At 43.8% G+C, this 18037-nt stretch overlaps 1 protein-coding gene across 1 annotated transcript in view; it reads right to left on the bottom strand.

Annotated features, from left to right (window-relative positions):
• adamtsl5 (ADAMTS like 5) overlaps positions 1-18037 on the bottom strand; it is a 31747-nt gene that overhangs the window by 3670 nt on the left and 10040 nt on the right. The window contains exons 3-11 of the mRNA XM_056372400.1: positions 13090-13262; positions 12810-12870; positions 11936-12041; positions 10544-10671; positions 7387-7510; positions 3690-3776; positions 2987-3150; positions 1755-1965; positions 377-508 (exon numbers count right to left, since the gene is read on the bottom strand). Coding sequence (XP_056228375.1) covers positions 377-508; positions 1755-1965; positions 2987-3150; positions 3690-3776; positions 7387-7510; positions 10544-10671; positions 11936-12041; positions 12810-12870; positions 13090-13262 — 1186 coding nt within the window. The remainder of the gene's footprint in view (positions 1-376; positions 509-1754; positions 1966-2986; positions 3151-3689; positions 3777-7386; positions 7511-10543; positions 10672-11935; positions 12042-12809; positions 12871-13089; positions 13263-18037) is intronic.

Here is an 18037-nt window from a genome sequence, read left to right as displayed (position 1 = left end):
GACAGGTGTGGACATGATATAAATCTGGACCTTATAGAAATACGTCAACATGTTAAGAAACTCGCTCGCTTGCCTTTTGAGTTAAGTGAGAAGGCATTGAGCAAAGAACCATCAAAGGAGCCTTCTAACAACTCCAGAAGTGTCTTATCTACACCCTCCCTTTCTTTATTCATTTCTGAAGTAGAAAATGAATGTCTTAATTAGCCTGCAGAGCTTCTGACCATCAGAAGCTGCATCATCTAGTCATCATCCAAGTCCTGTCGTGGACGTGATCACGTTTCACTTTCCAAAGTCTGACCAAAACCCAGGTTGACTCGAGAATACATAGCCAGCTAAGCTACAACATGTAAATCAGAAAATCTGGTGGTGAACGTACGTCCAGGTGGAGGCTGAGGCAGGAGATTTCTGTGGTTCTCCTCCCGCTCCAGGCGGGGCAGGATGGGCTGGTGAGGGCGCTGGCGGCGGTTGTGGTGGCCTGACTGGCGCGGCGGCTTCACAGGCCGTAAAACTAGTGAACACAAAATCACACACCCACGGTCAACAACGGTTTTTAAATGGTTCAGAACTTATTATTTGTGTATATATTATTATTTATTATTTTAATGTTAAAAAAATGTTGTTAGTCATTAACATATAAGTAATATCAAAAGAGACACTGCAAAACTGATGCAAAAATACAGAGGGTCTCTAAATTTGTGATGATGGTACTTTATTCATGTGATCACGTCTAACCTACATTGAATGTAAACACATCATTTTGCCCTGAAATGCATCAGTTAGTTTGGCCACGTTTGCTGTGGCTCATTTTGATTTGGCACACTGCAGCTTAGTGTGTGGCACAGCGGTTTCTTTGTGTGGATACACGGATCTGATTGTAATGAAACATGAGACCTCTTGCAAAATGCCTGCGGCGTGTAAACAGCCCAATTTCACGTGAAAATGGCATCAAGAAACAAATGTTCTTTATCACAAACATAAAATACAAAACCCTGCAAGGATTCCTCATACGCTTCCTACTTTTTCACACTTTCTAACCTCATCCTGCTCAAAACAAACCAAACTCTGTGATGGGAAATCTCACCTTGTAACCTAACAAACAGTCAACACACCATTCCTGGCAACAATAAGAGTTCTGTTTTGGCTCAGATCCATCAGCTGGAAAACGTTTCCAGAGAGGCTACTTAGATTTATTACAGCACTGGATGGACTCTGACAGAAAGCACAAGTCCTCGGGCTGCGTGCAGATTTCCATCAGCATTTAAGGCGGCAGGGAGAGATTCAGCACACATGCACTGCAGGCTCATCATCCAGCTTCATTCCTCTGCAGCTTATGAATCAAATGTGACCTGAAGATGAATCGTTTTTAACAAACTGTGATTGATTGACATCTCCCTTGTTCTCCTGTCGGTTCGTTGCGATTGTTTGCTTTATTCAGTTTACATACTAATAATTACTACTTGTACGACATGGAAACACATGTGAGGGTGTGCAGGGATCGATGTATCAGAAACACAATCCTGACCGAGTTCTAATACGTCCTCCAATTCATTTGAAAATATCACACTTGTGCTGCTGCAGACTTGGGGTCAAAGGTTACTCATGTACAGGCAATAAAGCCGACTCTAGTTGGAAAGGAAATTAAACTTCAGTCCATATCTACCTAAACCATGTCAAAGGAAACTCCACAAAAACAAAAAACTACAAAAACCACTGATGATATTTCTAGCTTAGATTCTGGGGAGAGCAGGTCTTACACCAGTGGGGTTGGGTGGTGACTGGAGGAGGCCGGGTGGTGGTGGTGGTGGTGGCGGTGGTGGTTGTAGTGGTGGGCTGATCCCAGGGCAGGTAGCTGGCGGTGTGGTGAGCCTGACGCAGTGGACTCCTCCTCCCATGGTAGAGGGCGTACTGGTCTGGTGGCAGCCAGTACTCGTACTCGATGCCTGAGTTACTGTCTGTGGCCAGCACCTGCACACAAGGACGGCATGGAAACATCTTTATTGGCTTCATGGACACATGAACCTTTTTTAGCTGCTAAAACAATATCACCACAAGGTCCAGGTCCGAGATCCTGACACTGACCTGATGCGATCAGCCAATGACGCATCACTCTGTTGGTGAACTACAAAGATTGTACTGCAGTATTACAGAGTGATACCTCTTTTCCCTCTTAGACCATCTATGGTCAAGTAAACCAGCTTGAAGAGAAAACACAAACCCAAGGAGAGATTTTGGTCAGTACAGCTGACGTGACCTGCTGCTGTTGCTGCGGTTAGCTGAATGTTGTGTTCACACTTAACTTTTCGAACAACTTTTCTTAGCTCTGTGTCAGAACTCACAAGTCATTTGCACCAATGTGTGCCCAAATATGTATTTGCTGAGGAGTACAACACACAGTGGAGTTCAGTAAAGACAGGATCAGATCTTGATTGAACTATTTTCTTTGAGTTATAAAGAGGGTGACTGCCCCTGGCTAACTAAATTAAGTGAGCGATGAACAACAAGGCATGGCAACTAAATGAAAGACACATCAATTGCTTTTTGGGCTTGTTGTCCCAAAAGTTGTCTTTACCATAAAGATTAGGGATCAAAGAAGAACTAGGATGAATTTCAGGCAATAAACCAGAGTAACAGTCCTCCAGGAGGAAGTCATGATTGCTGCTGTATTCATACTTCATAGGACACACAGACCAACGTCCTTACACGATGTCAGAGGGAAGCAATGGTTAGCAGCTGCCTGGTCTGTTTGTGAAATACCTGCATGGAGCCTGAACGGAAACAATCAATTACTTATTCAAACCTGGTGAAATGCTCGAATAACTTAAAGTTAACAGCATATTGCGCAATGTGGTTGACTGTGCAGCCTTTGCTTTATGATGAAGTCAAAGTTCAGAAACTCTGTTAAATGTGAGGATTTTTATCTGGTTTCTGGGACAAGATGGCAACGGCGGCCGAGCTGTCGTGTTCCAGCGTCCTCTGGGACTCTCACCATTAGATGGAGGTCTTCCTTGGTGGGTCCCGTCACCTCGAAGCTCTCCCAGGTGTCTGCTGAGCGCCGGTACAGCAGCTTGGTCCCGGCTATATTGTATTCACCTGGAATACTGATCTTCCAGTTACCGTTGATCACAAACTGGGAGCGACCGTTCTGGAGAGCTGGGCGAGGGGAGAAGATGGAAAAGTTTGGTGTTATTCAGTGTTGAGAAGTGAGTGAAATTAGCTCTTCATCATATCAGTGGGTCACGTTGAGGTAAAAGCTGTCAGAGGCAGAAATATGCCAGTTGGCTATATATGGCAGCGCAGGGAGAGAGATTTTCCATGACATGAGATGGAATCAAGTACCTTCACCTGCCTTGCCCAGTGGTCAGATAAAGCCTTTACGGGCGTCCCGCTCAAGACCGCAGCGTGTGCCATTTTGGCGCCTGTTTTATTTTAGTCTCATAAACAAGGATGAGAATAGACGCCCTTGGTTATTATGTTGCCTGGAAAACACACAGCAGGTCCAGAGACCAGATGGGAGTGCTGAGTCCCTCCTGTCTCTGGGGAGAGGAAGTCACTGAAAGTCTCGGCTTTAATTTAAAGTGGCTGCAGAGATGGAGCCAGTGAAGTGAGTTCCTCAGTGTAAAGCGTAAAACTGTGTGTGTGTGTGTGTGTGTGTGTGTGTGTGTGTGTGTGTGTGACAGGATGAATCTTACCCAGATAATTCCTGCTGTTATCTGTGACTCGGATGTGAGTGGCTCCAGCTGGTATCATGGCCACTTCGTTGTATCCAAAGGGTCCGGCTGGCCAACAGAGACACTCAGTTAGAGGCTTGGTTCTAATTTTATTCCCCCCCCTCCTTTTTTTTATTACTTCACACGATCAAAGGAAAAATCTGTTTTTTTACAAGCAGGGACACGAGCCCTGCTCTTAGAGCAGCTTTACAACAACATAAAATGAGGCCAAGAAAAGAGAAGCTTTTAAAATTCCAGTGATTTGAATCTAAATGAAGGTGAACATTAAAAGTTAAGTCACACACTGATCCCTTCAGACTGGCTGGTGCATTGCGGTGATGATACTGGATGTACGCCAGCGTTCAGTTTACAGTGGTGTGCTGGGATGTGACTTAAAGTAACTGAGAGGTCAAACACAATGAGAAGTCATGTAAATGTTCCAAAATAAAAACATCTTTGATGTTAGAGGGGCATTTAAATTCACATTGGAGTGTAGAGATTGTGACTCTGACAAGAAGCGCTGCTAAACATCAACTGTGAGGAGCTGAATTGAAGATTGACTACAACATGAAACTTGCTTTTTACCACACATGCACAGACAACAGCTGCAACAAAACACACACATTCACAGACCTGCCTGCAAACTTTGTGTGAACCTGGAGGATTAAAGTAGATCCAGCAGGTAGCAGATCAGGGCCGAATCATCCCTGGACAACCTCACAATATCTTATTTTGGAGCTTATGATTTTGCATCATGTAAATAATAATCATGGAATCACCTGAGGTGAAATCTTTTCTTTCTCCCCATACACCACCCAAACTGTTCATGTGCTTACTTGAATGACTGCATGTCAATTACACCTCACACATCCACAAGATACAATTAACATGCACCAGCAACACCCTGAGAGAATGTAGGACATACTGAATGTAGACACATATATTAAAGAGGTTTATTGTCACGACTGTAGAAAACAGTGTAAAGACACAACTGGACACGTCTGCTCATGCAGATGTGCAACCAGACAGATCCAACATGACTTGCAGCACCTGGTGTTTATTACTCATAGTCTGGTGATTTATGTCCTGTCCTCTAACATACGGTATTTTTACCAATGCAAATGTTTTTTTTCTTTTCTTCATCATACTCTCTGTTGTGTCCGTTTCATTTGTGTTTAATGCCATTCTTGTGTCTTTCACTTTGTTGTCGCACTGAGCAACGCTGCACGTTTCTGAATTTTACAGTTTGGTGACTCAACAATATAGATTGCTGCAGGCCTTTGTACTATGCACATTATATTCAGGGTTAATCTTCAAATAGCACATTAAATTAGCATCTGCCATTTTCAGCAATGAGTAACTGATAGGTAATCAGTAACACACAAATAATATGGATTAATAATCAGATACAGTTATGGTCTTTTGAAGAGGTCTTGGCAGGTTGTATCTTGGTTGATGATTGTCTGTCATTATAAAACGATCAGAATCAGTGACGTCATTAATGATTAACTGCGATTGATGTTTGAAAGAAGTGCTTCACAAGCACAAAGAGACATGATTTATGAATGAGCTGGATCACGACCGTAGATTATAGAGTGATATTTCAATTCTGAGCCAAAACAAAAAGAAGGCAGGAGAAGCTCTGTGGTTCTCCTGCTGTTCTAATGTTCTCCTGCTGTTCTAATGTTCTCCTGCTGTTCTAATGTTCTCCTGCTGTTCTGGAGTGAAAAGCAGCTCCAGGATGAACTCCATTCATCACGGCCTGTGAAGAGCGTGTAACTCCGGTCGCTCCTGCTTACCCGTTTCAAAGAGAAGCTATGCACAGGGTTCATCTGCGGGGCTTCAGCTCTATGAAGACGCAACACTGTGACTGAGGAAATGTCAGAGTCAAAGACGGGCGGCGATGAGCTCGGGGCCACCGGCGTCTGACCTTGTGAGGAGCGATTTTAGTGCCGCTGCCCTCCATCAGTTTTCCCTCCGTGGGGAAACGCAGCTGCAGGAGGAGAGAGAAAACCTCCCAAGGCTGCGGAGGAGCCCAAACAAAGCGGCCATTATCAGCCTGTTTTCTTCTTGCTCAATCTGCGCCATTATGGCCGCTGCTCCCATCTGTCAGCTCCACTCTGCCCGCCCTCAGAGCTGTGTGAGGAGGCCAGTGTTACTGAGCCAAGTCGCACACCAGAGGTGTTGGGTACTTTCTATCTGCTCGTGTGAGTGTTTGTGTGTGTGTGTGTGTGTGTGTGTGTGAGTGCATGTGTGTGTCCATGATGTGGTAACTTTCACAATTCAGTTCAATTCTCAGGAGAGGCCAACACAGGATCTAAAACTTTTTGTCCCCTTTGTCTCATTAAGCCGCTGAACAAACCATGTGACATCTCTGCCATTTCTTGCTTGTTGCTGTGGGTGTTTCAATGCTCACAAGCTAGTAAGTAGCGTATTAGTTAGGAAACACTGTGTAAATAAGGAACCCTTCGACTTTCTCTATGTTGTGACTTGGTGCCGAGCAGCTCTTGTCAGAAAACCACTGCAGAGATTACGAGCGAATGTGGTGCTTTGCATTAAGTAACTGGGATCAGCGCCTCGCGGTTGTGTGGCTCCACCAACCAGTTACAGGAAATACGGTCACAATCTCCCCTTCCTGAGCTGCAGCACTGAAGGGCCAGATGTGTTTTTGCAGAACATTATAATGTCACAGTGAAGTTGACCTTTGACCTTTTGGATATGAAATGTCATCACTTCATTTTATCCTTATGCACATTTGAGTTAAACTGCGTCATAATTAGCGTAAGAATTCATGAGTTACGGCCAAAGACTTATTTTGTGAGGTCACAGTGACCTTGACCTTTGACCACCAAACTCTAATCAGTTCTTCCTTTAGTCCAAGTGAATGTTTGCGACAAATGTGAAGAAATTCCTTGCAAATTACTGTTCATCCTTGTACACATTAACTTGCATAGATCTTTGAACTGAAAGTGAACTGTGAGTGTTATTTTTCTGGATGTTTGCCTCCACTGCTTGAACACTGAACAGTTAATTTTCTCTCGCAGTAAAAGACGGAGCAAATTTTATCTTTGCTGCATTTTTGCGCTCAGTTTGTTTTGGTTTACACTGCACGTGTCCCAGCAAAATGAAAGTCACATGAATTCAGAAGCACAAGGATCATATTTTTATCATTCGCTATCTAATCCAATCCAAAGTTCTTCTTCTACCTCTGAATGTTTATCTATATGGGCAAAGCAAAGAAAAGCCCTGCAGATGTCGATGTCTGCTGTGAACAGTCAGACCCTGGATTAACCTCTGAGCTGCAGGTACCACTGTAGGTAGAAAGAGTTTTGGTGGCGTTGAGCCAGAGAGTCGTTCTTTGGCCTGAGGAACTCGGTGTTCTTCCTGAAAGTTTAAGAACTGTAATTTTGGAGAAACTGTTGTTAGCTGAATTTCCTCCTGGACGGCAGCCAAATGCTTTGGTTTGGCACAAACTGTTTCCATGGTTAATGTTTACTTTATCGGAGAACAATGACCTCTTGACTAATCCTGATTGACTAATAACACTAGGGAGCGAAAACAGAAACAGCACCTGGAATTATCCCAGAGAGTGTCGGCCTGAAACTGCTGCAATTGATTCCTCCTGGAGACAATATGATGATTGTCTGTGTGTATGTGTGAATGTGTGTGTGTATCCTACCTGCCTCCAGACTGTTGCTCTGGTACACGTTCTTGTGGTGCAGACAGGTGGTGTTGTGTCCTCCACAAACCATGCAGGCGTCCTCCTGCTGCTTTGAGCCCAGGATGGAGTCGCATCCCGGCTTCTGTACGACAAAGCACACAGCTGTTTAGGAAACAACAGTCTGATCCGGCTGAATGTCTCTGCTGAAACTTGTTTCCTGACAGTGTGTTGACACATTTTCTGACAGGAGCCCTGGCAACTTCTAACCTTTCCCTTCTGGTTTCTCTTTGTTGTACAGTCGCCTCAAATCTTCTGCCATGACTCAACTCATTCCACTCTCTCTGCTCCTCTTATTTGCTTCTCTCTGTCAATTTCTCCTTCTTACAAACATTTACTTTGGAGAAAAACACAGCAGTTTAGGGCTTGGAGAAGGGAGGACAGGTCGTAGAGATGTCTCTGTAAACGTTAAAATGCCAAAGCAAAGAGCACGCAGGACGAGCCGGATGGTTTATGGTGTGATGAGAATCTTGTTGCTGGAAAGATTACAGTGACCGCTTTCTTCTGTGGCCTTCATCTCCCGCTCCGCAGAGCAAACCAATCAAGGGGGAGGTTCCCGGGCAAGAGAGAGCAATAATCTAGAGAGAACCTATAATCATCCCCCTAAGCCCCTTAAAAGACACACACAAAAAAAAACCACTCTGTGTGTGTGCACAACAGGAATGAATCCTCGGTGACAAGGTAACAGAGTGCACAAGGGCCCAAATGAGGGAGCCACCACGGTCCTGCACAACACCACAAAACACACAGGCACGCAGCCTCTGTTTTCATTTTTTAGATGGGGTCGGACTAAGACTGAAGCAGTTACTCAATTAATAGACTGGTCAGCCAAATATTAACTGATAACAGTCAGTTTAAGTCGAGCAACCACTTTGATCCAGACTGAAATATCTCAACAACAACTGGATTGAAATCAGGTGCAGGCATTCATGGGCTCCAGAGGAGGAATCATAATAACTTTAGTGATCCTTTGTAGCGCCACCATGAGGTTGACTTCTTTGGTTTTGAGTCAGACATTTTGATAACTATTGGGTGGACAGCAGAAAAAAAGGACTTTTCATCGAGTGCCACCAGCAAGTTTACATTTTAATCTGTCCAGTTCTTTTGTTTATGACCAAATATCCACAAAACTAATGATTTTTCCTTCATGCTCAGCTGTTTAGTGTGAGTATATTAACATAGTGATCTGCCTGAGATCATCAGAGTACATCCTCACAGAGCGGCCAGCGTGGCTGCAGTCTCTTCTTTCTTTTTTAAATCGATGTTAACCATCAAAAACCAAAACCAAATCTGGGTTCTGGTCTCTCTGCCAGACCAAACAAACTATTTGAAGACGTCCCCTGGGCACTGACGACATGTGATGTCAGATGATTTTCACTATTTTCTCACAATTACATTGATTGTCAGAAGATGAAATTAGATCATTAGATAATTACATCGATCAAAAACAAAACTGTTAACGCTGCAAAATTAGCTGTGCAAGAGCATCTACATAGACTGCACAAATAAATCACATGCGCGCACACACACACACACACACATACACGTTGCGTCCAAACCAGCCGTGTGTTCTGCAGTCTGATCTCAGTTTGTGACCTGCAGCCGTCCACACCAGCTGCAGGCTGCATCTGCTTCCTGTTCCAGGCCCTGTGCAGCTCTGACCTCGGCCAGTCCGAGTCCACGGCTCATAAATCCACTTATTAACATCACATGCCACACGTTAGCGCGCGCACACACACACACACATACACACACACACATATATATAGACATATGTAAACACGGACAAAGTTCATTCTTTGTCAGCTGTGTAAAAATAACTTAATATGACTGTGAGTGAACCGTCATGAAGCAGATGTGTCTACTTAGTGTTACGTATGTATGCCATTACTCTGCATGTGCTGCAGGACCCGAGGGACACAAGTTCATTTCCATCTGTGTGAGGGTGAGAGGGGTGAGGTGGGGTGAGGAGGGGTGAGGAGGGGACAGACTGGGTGTGGGAGCGGGACTCTGGACTGTGGACTGTGGACTGAGTGCTGGGCAGAGCTGTAATGCTAACCGAAGGCTGCAGTCCACACTGATGAGTGCACTCTGGCCCTAACACGCAGCATGGAGTTCACTTCTCTAGAGAGCTCCAGTCGGAGTGGTCAACATCACTTATACCACAACAGAGTGGGAATGAAGACAGGAGAGAGAGAGAGAGAGAGAGAGAGAGAGAGGGAGAAACTTCAGCTGAGTCCAGACTCATTTTGAATCTGCATCGAACCAAAGGTTAAAAACTGGGAGGAGCTAAGAAGCCCAGAAGGAAAGGTCCTGTTCAGTTTCCCCTGACAGCTGGAGCACCTCCATGGTTTGCATGGACATGAAATTCTTCAGACTTAATAATCAGGAGGTGTGTATGTGTGTATGCTGCTAAAGAAAAGCTCAAATTTATAGGAAAAACTTAAATATATATATTTTTATCATCACTGAATCAAAAGACTCAAAGTGAAAGGTGTCGCTGTCACTGACAAACCACTGAAGCACTGCAAAGCTTTTTAGCCTCTTTTACCTCATAGTTTCTGTTCTAGGATACTTTCACTGTGGTTTGGTTTCATTAGCACCGTCTCCCCCGGCTGCAGCAGGCGGCATATTGTTTCATCAATAAACCCACTGTCCATTACCTGCCCAGCACCAAACAGCTGACGGACAAAGTTAGAGACCAGCTGGTGAAGAAAGTTGGACATTTAGCAGCTGAAGAGCCAGTTGTTTTTCTCAGACGGTGGTGGAGACCAAACCAGAGTGAATATTGATACTTCAATAATTAGACAGAAACACAACTCTGTCAGGTAGATGTGCAAATAGGCAACTGTCTTATTCATAACAACTTCAGGGAATAGTGGGCATATGTAATGATCTGTCAGGACTGTGTGTTGTGGAGTTATTCTGCCCCCTACAGACTGAAAACTCACTAATCCAGCTTTAACTAAAAAGTTATTTTGAAATATTTAGAAATAATAATAAGCCATTTTTGAAATAAGCATGACTGAACACCAAATGAAGGCAAAACACGCACACACACACACACACACGCACACACACACACACACACACACACACACATATTGTTTCCACTCACCAGGCAGCGTCCGTTGACACACACCGCTCCAGGCTCCTTGTCGCAGGCTGTGCCATCGAGCACACGGCCAAAGTTGTAGTAGAAGTTGTGACCCAGGGCCAGGCAGCTCAGTTCACAGGGGTTAGAGCCTGGCAGGGAAGATGTCCAGTCAGTGGCTCATTAGTTTATTATGGGAAAATAGGCAAAGGCAAAGGGACAGGGAGGGAGGTGACTGACAAACAGAGACAGGCAGGAGGTGAACAGGAGAAACTGGGAGAGAGCGGAGAGGGAGCGGAGTGTCATGGGGAAAACTCATAACACAGGTGAGATTAAACACCCAGCAGGTCTGATAGTAGACGTGGGAGTCATGGCAGCATGGGAAATTTACCACATGACTGCTACCAACACAGTAACTGTGGGGCAGACAGAGGAAAACACACACTCCCTACCACAGCTGGTATTTTCAGATCTGAGCACCGAATGTGAATTTTGTTTGTTAGGCAGAGCGTGGAAAGTTTCATTCACCTGACTCACACTTGACCTGGGTCATAGTTAATAGTTAATAAAATAAATAAACACATAAAACACTTAATACTTCAAGTTTGGAGTCTTGTCCGCTGATATAGTTGTTATATAGCATTAATATCTCTGTGAGTCATTGTTGGCAATGATGAAAATCAATGAGCCGGTCTTATTCATCGGATTTAATTTTTAGCATCAGTGTGATTTTTCAGGTGCTTTATGTCATTAACGGGATTCGCTAAAAATATTCTCATTCTCAACTGGATATTTTACATCTGTATTTTAATGGTTTGCAGACAATTTTCACAATCATTATATGAGATCCCAAATGAGCTTATAGTTATAGATAACAATAAGTTAAAAATAATAGTACTATTTGAAATGATTTAAAAAAAGGTCTAGATATTTTGTTTGATTGGAATCATGCTGGTTCTGGACTGTGATGATAGCACTGGATTCTCAAGTCTTCTCCATCTGCAGATGACTTCGGACCAGAAAAGCTGACTTGGTTACACTTCTCATGGTACAGTACTATGAATATCTTTTATCCAATCACATTTGTTGCAGCTTACCAATAAATTACATAAGTAACATCCTTTTAATCTTGTTTGCATTTGCTTGTTTTTCACGCAGGAGTTCTTTTGAAATGGTGTCCTAAGTTTCTCACCTGATTTTATGCAATCTTGATATGAGTTATTTAAATATTTTCATTTATTCAAATCTGTCGTTATTGTTGTTTAATGCTATTTTAATGTCTATGTATTATGTATTTCCATGCCTCTGTAGATTTAAAGTGGACAAATCACGTGTGTGTTTATACCACTGCTGTGGAAAACCTTGTATCTCCAAACGACAAGTCTTCAGCAGCGAGAGGTGATTTGTCCCACTGACCTCCATGAAAGGTCGTCCATCTGAAGGAGTTTCCCGCCACTAACGGTCTGTCATTGAAGGCAGCACACTGCATCTCTCTGAAATCCTCAGAGCCGGGACGACACTCCTGCACACACACACACACACACACACACACACACACACACACACACACACACACACACACACACACACACACACACACACACACACACACACACACTGTGAGGAAGTAGTATTGGATTGTGAGGACCATCATTCACCGGAAGTTTATCTGAAACGTAACAATATCAACTTCATACCTAACCTCAGTTCTTACCCTAACCTTGACCCAGTCTCGTAACCCTGAAACCGAGTCTTCATCCTAAAAAGAACGGTTAATGGGAACCAAACTGTTGCCGTCTAAACCTCATGTTGGTATCATGAAGTGCTGCAGAGAGAGAGGCGTCGACACATCGTACAAACTGCCACATGCACACACATTCAAGCGTGCTTAAACACGCTGCAACCCATCTGTGTGTTTTTCCTTTGATCAATATGAGCAACAGTGACACACCCACCCACCTACCCACACACACACACACACACACACACACACACACACACACACACACACCACACACACACACACCGCCGCTGACCTCTCAGCATGTTTCCGACACAATAGCAGGTCTGATACCCGACTGCAGCACCACTGTGAGGTGCAGTGCGATGAAGATGCAGGTTAATTTGTCAGTAAAATTCCAGATCACACCTTGAAAATCCTCAGGTGCTACACCTGCGCCGAACACACCTTTATGACCAACTGGTGGAGCAAACATTAGCCATTGTTCTAAGATGTTTCCATTGAAAGTCAGTTTCTCATACAGTGTAAAAACCTTTATGCTGAAATGACCTTGGTGTTGCAGATCTTGTATTGTCTGGGGTCTCCTGCACATGGTCCACCCACCGGGTTCCTGGGACACAGAACAAAGAGATTTATGGGACAAAGTGTGGCAAACAGAAACTATGTAGTGAATGAACATGCTGCTGTAGTGTCAGGTTGAACAAAGATCTTTTATTGTCACTTATTGCTGATGTTGCAAATCTTTTGCAAATCAAACAAGAAAGAAACAAATATAATTTCCTCTCCCTTGCGTATAGACTGAACCGTGTTGCTCTGCTGGGTTATTTACCTGGTGATGCAGGTACGCGTCCGCACTGAGGCTCCACCCCCACAGCTGCGGGAGCAGACAGACCAGCCGCTCCATGATGCCCACTCGTTCCTGTAGTGCAGCTGCCGTCGGGCACGTGCCAGGCGCCCCGACGAGGCCTCACCGGAAGGACCCCACGCAGAAACCCAGGAGGTCTGAGACGGACCAGAGAGAGAGAGAGAGAGAGAGAGAGAGAGAGAGAGAGAGAGAGAGAGAGAGAGAGAGAGAAAGAGAGAGAGAGAGAGAGAGAGAGAGAGAGAGAGAGAGACAGAGAGAGAACAACAGAGAGAGAGAGAGACAGAGAGACACACACACAACCACTTTAATGTTGACATCATCATCAGCAACCACAACACAATTTCATAACGAAGTGTGTTGCTGAGATTGAGACTGAGACACCTGTCAATCAAGGAAAACACACTTCACAAATACCTCAAACAAACTTCCCTTTAAAAGACAGTATCTTCTCAGTGGAACATTTTAATGGGCAACCAGACAGAAAAACAACACACTAGAAAAAGTGGAATTAGCTGTTGCGACTTAGAGGCCTTTACTACAGTTTGTGAACTGTTGAACCGTATTATTACACAAAGGTGCACCTATGACGCGCACTGTATTACTCCACTTTGAGTCAGACAGAGCTATGGGTAGGTGGCTGTTTGACAGTAAGATAAAGCGGTAAAAATATTCAAAATGAAGTGTACACTTAAACACGTGAAATATATTCAACCTCCACTTTAATATTCATTTCTTGTAGCACTGATCTAAAGAAAACAAAGAAAAAAAACTGACCACAAAACCGACTAAAACTGGAGAGAAAAACAGTGATGGACAAAACAGTCAGCAGTGTAAACTTTGTTGCTGCAGCATCAAAGCAGCAGAAAAGTTACTTGTGGAGTTGTGCACAGTCGGATCCTCATCAGCTGAGAGAGCAAACACTAACAACTACAGGGTGAACAAGGCTCTCTGCTCCTCTGGTATCACTCTGCAGCATCACTCTGCAGTGTTGTCTTGCAATTTCAAAGCTGTCAGGTGGCAACTGGCAACTGTCAGCAGCTCACAATCCCTGCGTGTGTGTGTTGGTGTGTGTGTGTGTGTGTGTGTGTGTGTGTGTGTGTGTGTGTGTGTGTGTGTGTGTGTGATTGTGGAAAACAGAGAGACAGTGTTGGCAGAATGATGGGATATCATTTGTGAAAGTTTGTTGGGGGGAGTGTGTGTATGTGTGTGCTGCCGAACAAAACCCACATTATTTATAGCCATGAATTCAACAGGCAGATAAATCTATTCAAAGACTAGGTGGTACATAAATAAAAAAAAAAACCTTGTGAGCCTGGTGGATCAGGATCATCAGAGCCAAACAATAAAAGTGATTAGAGAAATCTCAATGGCGCTGCTCAAACACATTCCAGAGTTTGTGCCCTGGAGGAGGACTGAAACTGGCAGCGCTCCCACAGCTTTCTCAAACAGGAGCTGCCTCACACACTCTTTTAACTCTTTACACACACACACATTCAAACAATCCAGCTGACTTTCTATCAGGAGGAGCTGAAGTCAGAGTCATCTGAAGTATCTGCTGCGCAACACGAGCATCGACTCTGAGGCCAGATGTGAGTAAGAACGTGAACCAAACGCGATTTAATGCGACTTGTCCTCCTTTCACGACTCCTCCCTCGTTAATACGCAGATTCATGCAGCAGGATTCTCCGCTGTGTAATCAGATCAGCTACTGTACAGCAGCAGCAGTGGGGTGTGACTCTCCGCTGTCTTGTTAAAAACACTTACTGACATTTTTATTTTCATATCACAACTTGGAGTTTTTCCCATTCACTTCACTTCTGACTTCCATCAGTTCCTACATCAGATTAACTGCAACAGATGGTCTGGCCCCCACAGTCCTGAACATCAGTCTGGGATCAAGAGGCAGAAGACACTGAGACAGTCTAAATCCACAGAACAACTGTGGCAGGTTCTCCAAGCTGCCGCAACAACCTACTTACCAAGTACCTGAAGAACTGTGAGCAAGTGTACTGAGGAGAAGTTGTACCGGTTTAAAGGCAAAGGGGGGGGGTTCACGGCAAATACTGATCTGATTTCGTGTCTAAAACGTCACTCTCAACCACGCTCCAAGCCCCGCCCACCTGGACCCACCATCTAAGCGTGCAGGATTTGGTTTCTCTGAGTGTTTTAAATGAAATCTGCTGCCTTTACTATATTGCATATACCATTATCTTTCTTATATTGTATCCCAATGAATCTCAGTGAAACTATTCAAACATTCAAAACCTGGAAACAAAAAGTTGTTTTAGTTTTAACTGTTAACGTCAGTCTGACCGAGCTGACGTTCATCTTGTAGCTCTGTAGTTACAGCAGGTGGAAACAAAACTGAGACTGACTGAGGCTTTCTGACTTTGTGACTCAGAATAGAATTGGTCAGACATGCACACACACACACACACACACACACAACACACACACACAGCTGAGAGCGACCTGTGCTACGACTCTCCATCATTTTCCATGGCAGGGTCACCTGAGGTCGCCCTCATTAGTGTTACCGCTGGTCAAATTAGCGTTGATAACAGTTGGAGATGGGGTGGGCTGGCATTCTAGATTAATGAAAGTGACCTTTGACCTTTACAATTCACCCGTCCCCCCTCCTTCACATGAACAGAGAGAGAGAGAGAGAAAAAAATCTTCTCATGTTTGAGAAGCAGAGAGACTTCAAGGTGAAGGTAAAGAGTCAGACAGACCAGATGAACAGAGTTTCCCATCATGCCTCTTGTCTGTCAGCAGACCTCCTGCAGCCGACAGACGTGGCTGCAACAACCTGACAGCTGGTGAAGACAGAGACCACGTTTACATGAGCAATCACAATAATATGCTCATTATCTCATGCAATATGTCCGTTATATGATTTTTAGATTTAATAACAATTATTATCATCATTTACTTTTTTTGCTGTTAGTTAGCACGATAGCTCTTTGTTGTGAACACATTCAATGAAGTTCTGTAAAAAGTCAGGATAAGAGCCAGTGATAACGCTTTCGGGAGGAATAAGTCCATAAATTTAAAAAAAGTTTTTTTAACATCTCTTAGGAGCGAGACATTATTTCTCCTTAACTACTGAACTATGTTGAATAAACTGATCTGCCACATGTGTCACTTGTCTGTTTTAAAGGTTTCAATAATACAGCTGAGCTCTCTGTACTGATCACCTTAAAACATTTCCATAATTTATAGTGAAGAATGTCCATATGGCGTTCTGCAAAAAGCGATCTTAAATGTTGCAGAAACACACACACGGCCTATAATTTGGTGTGAAATTAGCCACAATTATGATTTAAATCAACAAATATATAATTAAAGAATAATTAAACAAGTGTGTAAATCTGAACAAGCTTTCAATGTCAAATTTAAATTGAGTGTTTATGCTGCAAGGGGTTTGTCCAGCTGTGACGGAGGCACTAGCTCTCTGAGATACAGAAGCTCTACTCTTACTACTGGCAGCAGCAGTTCTAGTTCTATTGCTGCTTCTTTCATTAAAAAGGTTTTTTCTTGTCTAAAGGGAGCGGTTAAAGATAGAGGGTGTCATATGTTATAAAGTTATAAAACTGAGTAAGTCAGTAACATGACTCTGCTGCAGGCCCTTTGTAAACACAATTCTTTGGCTAAAAGGAGAAATGCAGCCAGTTACAACCAGCTCTTAGTTCAGCATTTGGCATTTCCTGACACATTTGTTCTGTTTGTCCCGTGCTCATCTTGAAGTGACCACATGTTGACAGCGGAGACGTTGCCAGTGCAGCTGCGTTGATGACTGAATGCAGAAAATCTTCCAGTTATCTGCTTGATCTAAAACAGCTTCTCAAAGTGACATGATTTTTTTTTCTTCTGAGTCATTATTTTTGTTTAAATGACATTTCTGACTTTTAGTTTTTCCTAAAAACAGAAAAAGAAAACAGGACTTGAGTGTGTTGACCTTCCACTACATTCCTGTGTTTGATGTGATGGAGCGGGCTGGGGGCATCTCTGTCTATGTCTGGTTATTCCAGCCGGGCCTGGGGGAAGGTTTGAGGGGGGGGGTGTCTGTCTGACAACAAGACAAACAGCGATGAAAGATGGACGCTGCGGTTGGAGGAGAAAATGCAGTGCAGAAGCAATCAGAGCATGGAGAGACCGAGAGGATGCCGGCTCGTAGGAAACGCCACCATTTCCAAGGCAAAATACCATCAGAAGACAAACACGCTGCTGCTGCAAAAACAATCCAATCAGCACGCTCCCTGACCTCAGCGATCAGCAGAGCCGCTGACATCTGACGCTGGTCAAAGGGGCTGTGATTGGTTTATTACCTAAATGAGCAGGATTTTCCTCTGTGGAACCTGAGAGCAGAATTTTCTCCACACACAAATTATCTTAATCACAACATTTAACTCTGTCAAATATAGAAGAAGAAGAAAAAGAGGTGGAGGCAGGAAAAAGTGGGGAGGCTGTGGGAAATGGCCCCGGGCCCTGGCAGGTTAGGACTAGGTCTATAAGGCCCGGTGTGTAAATGCAGCGTGGTGCCACTTGTTGAAACACCATCATCCAGCTATTAGCTTTGTATATTTGCACAACACAACACAAAGGTTGAAGTTATGGCAGCTGAGTGACCTGCTGTGAACCCCTCAAAGAAATCCATGTAAGTAAACTTAAAGCTCTGTTGTAAGAATTCAAAGATAGTTAATTAAGGACATCGGTTAAGCCTCCTGTAAACTTTAATTACGTTATCAAACAAATGTTCTCATATTAACAGTGAATCTAATGAGAATGTGCAACATGAAAGACTGATAAGACCCAATCAGGGAGGAACCTTGGGTGTCTACGTCACCGTTTCCAGAGGTCTCTGTTTCTGGCCGTCCAGACTACAACACATCCCCAGAGTTTTCACATTTTT

The sequence above is a fragment of the Seriola aureovittata genome, chromosome 1 (genome assembly GCF_021018895.1).
Source record: "Seriola aureovittata isolate HTS-2021-v1 ecotype China chromosome 1, ASM2101889v1, whole genome shotgun sequence".
In the NCBI taxonomy this organism is placed as follows: domain Eukaryota; kingdom Metazoa; phylum Chordata; class Actinopteri; order Carangiformes; family Carangidae; genus Seriola; species Seriola aureovittata.
This window is presented reverse-complemented; position numbering and strand designations above follow the sequence as displayed.